We start from the raw sequence: 11,977 nt of genomic DNA, 5'->3' as shown, positions 1-11,977 counted from the left end.
TATATATATATATATATATATACACTATATTGCCAAAAGTATTCGCTCACCTGCCTTGACTCGCATATGAACTTAAGTGACATCCCATTCCTAATCCATAGGGTTCAATATGATGTCGGTCCACCCTTTGCAGCTATAACAGCTTCAACTCTTCTGGGAAGGCTGTCCACAAGGTTTAGGAGTGTGTTTATGGGAATTTTTGACCATTCTTCCAGAAGCGCATTTGTGAGGTCACACACTGATGTTGGACGAGAAGGCCTGGCTCTCAGTCTCCGCTCTAATTCATCCCAAAGGTGTTCTATCGGGTTGAGGTCAGGACTCTGTGCAGGCCAGTCAAGTTCATCCACACCAGACTCTGTCATCCATGTCTTTATGGACCTTGCTTTGGTCACTGGTGCACAGTCATGTTGGAAGAGGAAGGGGCCAGCTCCAAACTGTTCCCACAAAGTTGGGAGCATGGAATTGTCCAAAATGTCTTGGTATGCTGAAGCATTCAGAGTTCCTTTCACTGGAACTAAGGGGCCAAGCCCAGCTCCTGAAAAACAACCCCACACCATAATCCCCCCTCCACCAAACTTTACACTTGGCACAATGCAGTCAGACAAGTACCGTTCTCCTGGCAACCGCCAAACCCAGACTCGTCCATCAGATTGCCAGATGGAGAAGCGCGATTCGTCACTCCAGAGAACGCGTCTCCACTGCTCTAGAGTCCAGTGGCGGCGTGCTTTACACCACTGCATCCGACGCTTTGCATTGCACTTGGTGATGTATGGCTTGGATGCAGCTGCTCGGCCATGGAAACCCATTCCATGAAGCTCTCTGCGCACTGTTCTTGAGCTAATCTGAAGGCCACATGAAGTTTGGAGGTCTGTAGCGATTGACTCTGCAGAAAGTTGGCGACCTCTTCGCACTATGCGCCTCAGCATCCACTGACCCCGCTCTGTCAGTTTACGTGGCCTACCACTTCTTGGCTGAGTTGCTGTCGTTCCCAAACACTTCCACGTTCTTATAATACAGCTGACAGTTGACTGTGGAATATTTAGGAGTGAGGAAATTTCACGACTGGATTTGTTGCACAGGCGGCATCCTATCACAGTTCCACGCTGGAATTCACTGAGCTCCTGAGAGCGACCCATTCTTTCACAAATGTTTGTAAAAACAGTCTGCATGCCTAGGTGCTTGATTTTATACACCTGTGGCCATGGAAGTGATTGGAACACCTGATTCTGATTATTTGGATGGGTGAGCGAATACTTTTGGCAATATAGTGTATATATATTTGATATTAACTAGCTATATGCAGTGTTAGAGAGAGAGGAAGAAATATCTTATTTTAGAAAAATACAATAAGGAAAATAAACTTAAATAAATGGAATATATGGACTTGGAAGTGTCAAATCCTATCTGCTGAGCTTATCTCATTAAATAACTTATTAGTTATTTAATGAGATAAGAAGGTTATAAATGTCTGTGTATGTTCTACATTTTAATTGATCTCATTTCTTCAATAAATTTCTAATATGTCTCAATTACCCAGAAAATACTGAAGTCATGATCTGTTGGATTTTTAAGCCATTAGACACTTTAATGAGGTGCTGAACCCTTGTATTTACCTCCCATTTATTATACACTTATTCTCTCCGCATGCCAAATTGACCCGGTCTGTTTTGAGGTATGTATGATCACCATTTTTTTTTTGTTTCACCTTTTTAGTCAGCTTGTTTCCAACAAATATTTTGCACCTTTTTTTTTTAATATTTAGTATTATAAATCTCATTTTTATAAAATTATACCCCATTTTTGAGTACTTTTTACACCAGGTCAAATTGACCCGAAGATAACCGGAGGGTTAGGATGCTCTTGAGCTTGATGATAATGAATGTTCAGTAAGTCAACTGGTGTACAATTTTGGAATGTTCAAACAGGAGTACAGTGTTGATTAAACGTGGGAACAGAACTGATGAAGGATTCAGTCTTTTACTTCTTTTTTTTGCCCTAATGTTATGCACTGGTTTAATAAATAAATATTAATATCAAACAAATACTATACAGAGATGCACTGAACAAGGACAGAATAGCTTGATTTTAATTCAGAGATCTTTAAAAGGAAAAAGATTGAAGTGAAGATTGAAGTACCTTCTTCCTTGGAACAAGTGGGTGGTTTAAGATATTTGGAAATGCATAATTCTTGCTTAGTTTCATTTGGCAGCATGGTGCTTTTTCTCTCGCAGATTTCATCCAGATTGCTTGGTTCCTGAGAAATGTTATAAATTCTCCTGATATGGAAGAACATGTAAGCAATAGTGAGGCTTATTCAAGAATTCAAATCACATGCGGGTAGCACCGAGGTTATAAATAGAATAAAAAAATATATGTAAAAAAAGTTCGCTTCTGTTTATGTAAAGATGAAATGCCGCTTTATCTTTGTCAGGGTCATGGTGAGTCTGGAACCTGTCTCGATGCTGGGAATACTAGACATGAGAAAGAATTCTATCTTGAAAAAGTTGCATCACATGACACCATGCTCACACACACACATACTTTCAGTTAACAAATAATGCATTTACCAATTACATTTATTATGCTCTTCTTCAAAGATTTTCTTTAACTTAAAGTAGTTTCACTGGCATCTCAGAATGTGATCAACACTGGGCTAATACCATTTGCCTGCACTCTCAGTAACCTCTGCTCTTCTACCCCATTTGACACCTTTCTGATAGACAGCTTGACATCTGCACAACAAGTATGTCACTGATGACTTGGCGGAGAATTAAGCAACACGTAAGGTGTGATTTATAAATCCTTACCCACACATTTTAAGTGATACCATTTTGACAGTCAGCATGGTGTTGCAGCAGGTAGCATTGCCACCTCACAGTTTTGGGGTCTTGGGTTCAATCCTGAGTTCAGGTTGCCATCTGCACATGTAGAGTTTCACGTGTTCTCACGCTGTGTGTTTTCTCTGGTTCCAGGTTTTCTCCAGCCTTTACAAAAACATGCTGGTATATGGATTGGTGACAGTCATGTGTCAGGTGTGAATTTGTGTGGTGCTCATTTTCATGCCTAGTGTTTCCTAAGATAAGGGATTTACTAAGATCCTGATCAGGATCAATCGCTTACTGGAGATGCATGAACGGCTATTCTGTCAAACTCTGGACATTTCAACCAGGTCACTTTTGCTTTTGCTCAAAAACTGCTTCAAATAAAGCAGATTCAGCCTGTGATCATGTTCAGAGAGGACAAAGAGTCAGTCAGGTCCCCACTCACAAAGGCTACATAACAGCATAAAGAGGCAGGGAAATATTGCAAGCATTTTTCCCTATTTTATTGCCTTTTACTGATAGATTTTGTTCTAAGCTCTGTGGTTCAGAATAAATGTCAGCCAACTTATGCGTGTGAGTGTGGGTGTATTTTCAGTTCACCTTGAGTCTATAAGGCTGAATATCATTTTGAGTGTAAACTCCATATTATACAATATTTACGTACACTAATTCAATGAAAGCTGGTCAGATTTGCAATAATAATAACAATGTTATTAAACTCTTAAAGACCATATAGACCAGTATCAGCACTTCAAAGAAATTCATAAAGCAATCTAACAAATTTTGGTATACTCCACGCTTTATTTCAGATTTTATTAAGCTAATCACTACCTTATATGAGTTGATTGATTTCAAGACACCTTTCAGATCCACTAAGCATTTGCTAGTTAAATCCAGGACTACACTGACTTTTACTTACCAACCAAGCAAATCATGGCTGTATGTCTTTCTGTCATAAGCAGATATTAATACAGTTGGCTTTTGTATATGGGGTATAAATCCCATCTCTTGATCTGATTAATAATGTGCTGGTTGCTTTATTTATTTATTTATTTATTTATTGGTGTCTGCCATGCAACCTTAGTGAAAAGGCCATGAGAGGTCTCTCTCAGCTCGTCATGCTTGTTTTAGATCTCTTTATGCACTATGGTGCTGGTGACCGAATGTCTAGGTGTTAGGTCTAACTTTTGTTTTTAGTTTGTCGCCTCGGAGCTCGACAGACGGCCACGTGCCACAGTGCCCTAGGGCAGAGTTCAGGCGCGTGCACACACCACTACAACTAAGCATATTTTTAGTTCCTTTTTTTCCTTTTAAATGCGTTTGCGATTTTACATTATCACTTGCTTTGAGTGTAGTATATTGTACACTACATTTTATATATTTAGCTATACATAATGGAAAAGCAGGAATGAACCACACAGCAAAAACCGGTGTTAATTTTCACTCGTACGCATATTGGACATATAGAAGGCAAAACATAGTGATTATGTAATAAGTTGCATAAGTTTATTTCTTCTGCATTATATCTTTTTTTTATTCATTTCACTAAGCATGTTTTAATAACTACTCAGCCTGCAAGCTACAATCTCCCACAACAACCAAACTGCAGGCCGAAGCTGTGAACAAAAGCCATGCGCCAGAGTAACACTTCAGATCCCCGTGCACGTGCAGGAGGAGGGTGTGGGAACCAGCGAGGCTCGAGCGCCAGGTGTCGTACCTAACACCTCGACAGATTCACATTTGTGGACACACCGTGCCTTCTGCCACCGCTTCACACCTTCCCAAAAGTCGGAGTGTGCCTTTCCGACTATTCTGATCTCCCACTAATCCTCCTCCTCCTCCTGATCCTCACACCAGAGGAGACACAACGCCGCCTTGGCCCCAAGCGTTGATTCTTACACCGCTGGACACGTGGATGATTTTTTTAGGTGATACACCGGCAGAGAGAAAACTAATATTCGTGATGTTTCAAATTTCCTATGTCTGTGTCCATACAGAATATAACACTTCCTCTGGATACTAGTTGGTATCTTACGTTTTATCGATCAAGGGAGATTATTGATCATTATATATGCGTCTGCAAACATTAGACGTGCGTCGCGTGCGCTTTCGATTACACCAGATGGCCATCGATTTGTTTAATTAATACGTTTCCTCGTTCACGTGACCCCTCATTTTTTTTTTGCGTCTATAGATCTGCATCAATACCAAATGAGGTCTATTAACAAGACACGGAACAACTGCTACGGCTATAATAAATAAAGCCATATACTATCGTTGCTTATTTGAAAAAAAATATATTAGCATTATCTATAGCCTATCTATAACCTTAATTGATTTTTGCTAAAGATCTAATGTTAAACAAAACGCCGTTAGATAAAGCTGATAAAGTGATCCGCCTAAAGTTCACTATTTCCTTGTTAAATACTTAGCTCGTCGCTGAATATTAGCTCGTTATATACGATTGTTTATGAGCTAAAACAGAGAAAACGAGGTCCAATTCAGTCTCTTGATGAATAAAGCCTTCGTGACGCAGGCGAAGCGTGCCAGCAGAGGCACGCGCTGCGCTCATTAGCATAACAACAGGCAGCCGCTAGAGAGGAGCAACAGTTTGGAAAGCAGTTTTTTGTCCTTCTCTGTTCATTCTCCATCACATAATCTTTTTTTTTTTTACCGCCAGCGAAATGACTTTTATCTGCATGTTGAAATGCATATTTATATCCAAAAAAGTAGCATAGATCTCATTAACTACATCCGGAGGCTATATCCCAGACCTACACATTCAACCCAAATCCTGGCTGGCAAAAAGTGAGGCTTGTAGATCTCATGCTCTCGTATTTCTGCAAATAAGTCTGTTTACCTGGCTTGAGTGTGGTGTAATCGAGTACCAGGGAGTGCAACGTTCAGTGAACACGGCATATGGCTGGCACACACACACACACACTAAGGGACAGAGCAGGGCGAGCGTTTCTATCCAAGCTGATTAGGCATTGATTATTTAGCTGAAATTCTTGAAGAGAACCCTTAGGTCAACCTCAGACGGTTAGAGTGGCTTAATTACCCCACTAGAGCTTATTTTGTACATCCCGAGCCACGCATTAATGGCTCTCTGAGACTAATTGAGACGAAGGTGTTCATTACGGGAGAATTGGTGACGAGGTGGCGCGTGTGAGACACAGTCTCGCCAGGTGCTGATTTAGCATACAGCTGTGGTCAGTACAGTGCCCCTACACACACACACACACACACACACACAACACAACACAATTCACAAAAGCAATTATGTGTAATTTTCAGCCCCCTGAGGCCCACGAGTGAAGCCCTGAGAACAAAAGAAGCCCCCGGATCTTAAAGGCACAATAAACGGCGCGCCGGTTTAACGACTCACACGCGTCGGAACAATGACACACGTAGAGCTGAATTAAAAGGGGCGAGCGCAAACAACCTCTGCAACCCTCCCCCGAGCAAAAAGAGCTCAAAAACATACATATGAAAAAGCCCGGCACGCGGCAAAAAGAGGGGAAATACTGTGTGTGTGTGGGGGGGGGATGCTAACTTCCACACCGTGCACGTGCAAATCCTGTTTTAATAAATATTATGATACAATTCAGAAATCCTACAAAGAAGCAATAAGACCGTTCAAAAGATTTCTACAATCCTTTCTATAACTGTTCTATGAGAAACTCTATGGATAATGATAAATAATGAATATATCCTATTTTGTATTTGTTACACGAGTTCAACTGGATTTTTCTCCGGTTTTTTTAGTGCTTTTCCAGTCAGACAATCTCATTTTTTTCTTTATTTTCGTTTATATTAGAAGTCAAAGTTACAAATTACTTCATTTGATAACAGGTCATTTGCATATAAGCGCCGCCCTTCAGCGCAGCGACTTTAAAAGCCTAGGCGCTTGCACTCTGCTCTACTAAACTGAAACACACAGGTTCAAAGAACACAAATCGTGGAGCACATAGGTTAGTTTAGTGTTTGTAAGCTCCAGGTCAAGATAAGAGTAGTTCGCAGGTTATTTGTATACTTAACATCGCTCTACTGGTTTCCAATTAAGGCTTTTTTTCCAATTTTGCGCATTTTTTACTTGGAACCCAGACATCGGACAACTTCTATCGGATACCTGCTCCAGTCCTGTCTGCTGTTTTGGCAGACCATGAGGAAAATGGCTAATTTTTTATCAACGTGCATGCTTATTTTGATATCGTCCCACCTGGTGAGTAATCTCATTGTGGTTGTTGAGGTGCTTGGAGCGCGCCTTTTGAACCCGAGCGTATTTATTTACCCCGTTTCCTTTTACGCAGGTCGACTCGTCCGGCGTATTCGAGCTGAAAGTGCACTCGTTTACCAGCCCGAGCGGAGTGTGTAAGGACTCGCCGAACTGCCTCATCTTCTTCCGTGTGTGTCTGAAACACTCTCAGGAGGTGATGTCGGCTGATCCTCGGTGTGCTTACGGCTCCGGACGGACGGCCAACCTGAGCGCAGACCCGAGCTCCATCGCCAGCAGCGCCCCTATCAAAATAAACTTCACTTTCAAATGGCCGGTGAGTTTTTATAATATAGACCTAATACTGGATTTACACCTTTCTTACTTGATGCATCCTTCATTCATTTCAGTTCTATCCTATTTCAATGTAATTAAATGTTAAATATTAAAAACACACCCATTAGGCACTATGATCATATTTGGCACTATATTCATTAAAACTTTTCATTCGTATTTAATATCCTATTTATTTGTATTTATGGATTTCTTGTGTTTTTTCTCTCTCACAGTCAAAGTTTTCAGTGATCATTGAAGCTTGGCACGCAGATGCCTCATCCGAGCAGTCCACAGGTAAACCCCTGTCCTGTGTTTATCTCTCCAGAAGAGCTTTAACATCAAGATTCTTGTGAATAACCACTCTGTGTCTCTGTGTGTGTTTGTAGAAAACCAAAGCAACAGGATCAGCCTCTTGGCCACTAAAAGGAGTCTTACAGCTGGGGAGAACTCTCTGCAGGACGAGAGACTGGGGGAGAAGAGTGAACTGCGCTACTCTTACCACGTCATGTGTGATGAGTTTTACTACGGAGAGAGCTGCTCGGACTACTGCCGCCCGCGCAACGACACATTCGGTCACTACACCTGCGACTCCGCCGGACAGAGGATATGTTTATCTGGTTGGAAAGGCGAATACTGCACTGAGCGTGAGTATCTTTGCTTATAATTTAACTGCCTCCGTTTTAAGAAAAGAAGAAAAAAAGGAGAAAAGAATAAGCGCTCTGTTTCAAATTTCCCTCAATTCTGTGTTTTCTTATAAAATAGTTTATCACACCGCATCTGCAGTTTATAGTGTAACTCTGATTGTTTACAATATACAATAGCAGGCTTGGATGAATTGTGCTTCTGTGGTCAGTTAACTCAACGACTTTAACGTGTCCGTTTGGGTCAATGGAAAAAATCTTAACTCGAATCTCTTTATGTTCCTCTAACAATCAAGCCTAAGGAGGACTAAAGACTAAAGATTTAACGTAATGTGCTCGGGGTTGCGTGAAAAGACGGCATGTGTTTCCTTTGTCTGCGTCCCAGCTGCTTAGTTTAGTACTTAACAAATACTTGACGTACCCGCGCCTTGGGAAGGTAAAGGGGAGGGGTTTGTGTGTGTGTTTGTTTTAGTGCAAGAGGAACCCTCATTCTAATTTCCCCCCTTTTCTTTGCCTCTCGTTTCTAACAGCCATCTGCTCGCCTGGCTGCAGTGAGAAGAACGGTGATTGTAAGACCCCTGGTGAGTGCAAGTGTCGCCTCGGGTGGCAGGGCCCCCTCTGCGATGAGTGCCAGCGGCACCCCGGGTGCGTGCATGGAACCTGTGACCAGCCATTTCAGTGCAACTGCAAGGAAGGCTGGGGTGGCCTGTTTTGTGACCAAGACCTTAACTTCTGCACCAATCATAAACCTTGCAAGAATGATGCCACATGCACAAACACTGGCCAGGGGAGCTACACCTGCACCTGCAAGCCTGGCTTCACTGGCACCAACTGTGAGATTGAGACGAATGAGTGCAACAGCAATCCATGCAAGAACGGCGGCAGCTGTAACGTAAGTGCCCACATTCATGCCTAGAACAGTATTATCTTGATCTTGTGTCTTTTGGTGTACCAGAAAAGGTGGCAGGTCATTTATATTTTTCCACCCTTCTTCTTTGTAGGATTTGGTGAACGACTACTCGTGCACTTGCCCCCAGGGCTTCTATGGAAAGAATTGTGAGGTCAGCGCTATGACCTGTGCTGATACACCATGTTTCAACAGTGGAACCTGTGTGGAGACAGCAACTGGAAGTTACTCCTGCCGCTGTCTTCCTGGTTACATAGGCTCCAACTGCGAGAAGAAAATTGACCGCTGCAGCAGTGACCCCTGTGCCAACGGTAAGCCCCACAGCCCTTAACAACATAGGAAAACAGACACAGTAAACTGGGTTTCTATGAAGCTCTTATCAGAAAAATGCAAGAAAATATGCTGCACTGGCATTTCTGAGCTGTCAACATATTCTGCCTGAGAGGCAGCCCACTATGTGTAGCTTGAGATCCATCCATTTAGCGTGACTGCCAGCCCAATCAAGATTGCTGCTCAGACAGGATAGGAAAGACGCCAGTTTGTCTCACATGCTGATATAGTGTGGAAGATAGACCTGTCATGAGCACAGGAGTCCTATTGCGAAAGAAATTTAACACACTTTTCCCATGTGTACTGTTTAAATATTACAAGTCTGCTGCTAATGTTTCCTATAAATAAGCTATAACATCTCTGCATACAAATTGTGTTTCAATGTATAACATTTCCTTTCCCCTGTTTCTTTATGAAAGGAGGCCACTGTCTAGACCTGGGTCACAGAGTCGTGTGCCAATGCCGCCCTGGCTTCAAAGGACTGCGCTGTGAGATCAACATCGACGAGTGCGCCCGCAACCCATGTCGCAATGCGGGCACCTGTGTGGATGGCATTAATGACTACACATGCAAGTGCACACTGGGCTTCACAGGCAAGGATTGCAATGTGCGCACTGACACATGCAGCCTCCTGCACTGCAAGAATGGCGGCAAATGCTACACTCACTTCACCGGGCCTGTGTGCAATTGTCCACCAGGATTCATGGGATCACGCTGCGAGTACACCCAACCAACCACAAATACTCCTGCTCCACCTAGTTTCCCTGTAGCCCTGGCCGTCTCCTTTACACTGGTCCTCATCACGCTGATGCTAGTGCTGTGTGCTGCCATCATCCTCCTTAAGCAAATGAGACGTGGCAACGAATCTGTGTTTTCCGCAGTGCGCAACGACCTGGACACCATCAACAATCGCAACTCAGTGATCTCCAACACTCAGTGCAGCTACAAAGAGAAAGAAGCTTTCCTCATCCCTGGTGGGCCGTTCAAGGTGTCCAATAAGGATGCAGCGTTTAGCTCTGGCATCATGGATACCCTTTGTAACGATAAGGCTAACAACAAGCAAAAGATGTTGGAATACAATCTTGCCAAAGATGAGAAAAATACAAAAGATAAGCTAGACCTGTAAGTGTTTCCTCCTTCTTTCGGTCTTAAACTTTCTTCCTGCATAACTAGGCAAAACTGAACTTGGTCTAACCTGTTTTTTTTTTGTTTGTCTTCTCTTCAGGAAAAACTCAGAGTCTTCTATATTAGTCCCCCCTTTGAGCTTCTCTAAAGGTGACTTGTATCATCCTGTATACATCATTCCTGAACCACATGTATTTGCTACTGAGGTAAGCATCATTCTTAAAAAAAATATCTCTTAGAGCAGTTTGGCTAATGCTTTAAGAATGACTTTAACACTCTCTTTTTCTCCCTCTCTTTCTCTCTCATCAGGTTTAACAGTATTGTCTAATCTGGAGCACCTCAATCATCACCAGGCCTCGCCTGAACATGTTTACATGGTTTTAAAGAACAATTGAAGAGACTATATATATATATTACATTGATATATTTAATATTTATTGATGCTGCTCAAATGAGAGGACTACTTTTTCCTGTGGACAATGTTGTGCAGGCAAGGAATGAGCTTTAAGAGGGGCGAAATTGCATAATTTGCTCATAAATTGCATATATATGTATATATATATATATATATATATATATATATATATATATATATATATATATATATATTTATATATATATATATATATATATATGAGCCTTTTAAATGAAAAATGAACTAAATGAACTCTATGGAACAATGGAAATGAATCAAAGGATCCTTAATCCCAAAAAAGGCAGGACCTTTTCTCTCCAGATGCCTTACAATGGAAAACAAAATGGTGCATCTCAATCAAGAAGAGACACTTTATACCAAATGAGGCCTTGCATCCAGTCAATCAAAGCTAAAGAGGCAATGTAAATGTAGCGGAACGATTCGAGAGGCTGACCATGGAATACAGAATGAGGATGACAAACTGAACAAATCAAACTGAACAAAGCACCGGTGCTGCAGGGAAGGGAACACTGAACACTGCTCATGGGAAATGATTGAAAATATTGTGTAATCAGGTTCTGTTACACAACACCTGATGTTTGTAATGGTCTTGACTATCAGTGAAAGCAAAGTCAATCCAAACAAGTGCCTAGTCTTAAATGCCATGCCTGAACGAAGAGGTATTCAGGTACTTATTAGACACACTGAATCGTATTTGTAACTTTAGAACTTGTAAAAGATAAACTAGAAATATATTTGCGGTATGCAGAATAGTAATTTTCCCTTAACACACTCAGAGATGTTTGTCTAGCAGGGTTTGGTGGATTATATTGTTCTACCACATAGTTTCATCCTGCCGCAGCCCACAATCAGTAAGCTATTTCCTACATCCCGTGACTTCTTTCAGGCAAATAGATTCATACTTGTTAAGATTTCCTGGTTTGTTGAAGTTCTGCATCGGAGTCTTTAAAAAAAAAAAAAAAAGAAAAAAAGAAAAAAGAAAAAAAAAAGACCACTAAAGAGTTTTTTTTAAATATATATATTTTTTCACTTTATACCAAATAGACAACTTGTTATATGTTATATTCATATCCTTCTTAATTTAACAATGCAGTGTTCTATTTAATTTGTAAATAATTTGTATTTATGAACAAAATTGTATATATGTCAATGTTATAAACCTAT

The 11,977-nt window shown here is 41.3% G+C and overlaps 1 protein-coding gene across 1 annotated transcript; it reads left to right on the top strand.

The window, feature by feature from the left end:
- The first annotated feature begins 6,755 nt into the window (after nucleotides 1-6,755).
- Nucleotides 6,756-11,826, top strand: dlc (deltaC). Its single transcript, XM_058414493.1, has 9 exons — nucleotides 6,756-7,047; nucleotides 7,136-7,375; nucleotides 7,608-7,668; nucleotides 7,761-8,018; nucleotides 8,546-8,907; nucleotides 9,017-9,233; nucleotides 9,672-10,374; nucleotides 10,478-10,583; nucleotides 10,687-11,826. Exons 1-9 carry the CDS (start codon nucleotides 6,988-6,990, stop codon nucleotides 10,690-10,692), a joined length of 2,013 nt encoding a protein of 670 aa, XP_058270476.1. The 5' UTR covers nucleotides 6,756-6,987; the 3' UTR covers nucleotides 10,693-11,826.
- Nucleotides 11,827-11,977: the final 151 nt, after the last annotated feature.

The sequence above is a fragment of the Hemibagrus wyckioides genome, linkage group LG17 (genome assembly GCF_019097595.1).
Source record: "Hemibagrus wyckioides isolate EC202008001 linkage group LG17, SWU_Hwy_1.0, whole genome shotgun sequence".
Classification (NCBI taxonomy): domain Eukaryota; kingdom Metazoa; phylum Chordata; class Actinopteri; order Siluriformes; family Bagridae; genus Hemibagrus; species Hemibagrus wyckioides.
Note: the sequence above shows the minus strand (reverse complement) of the source record. Positions and strands in the feature narration are given on the sequence as shown.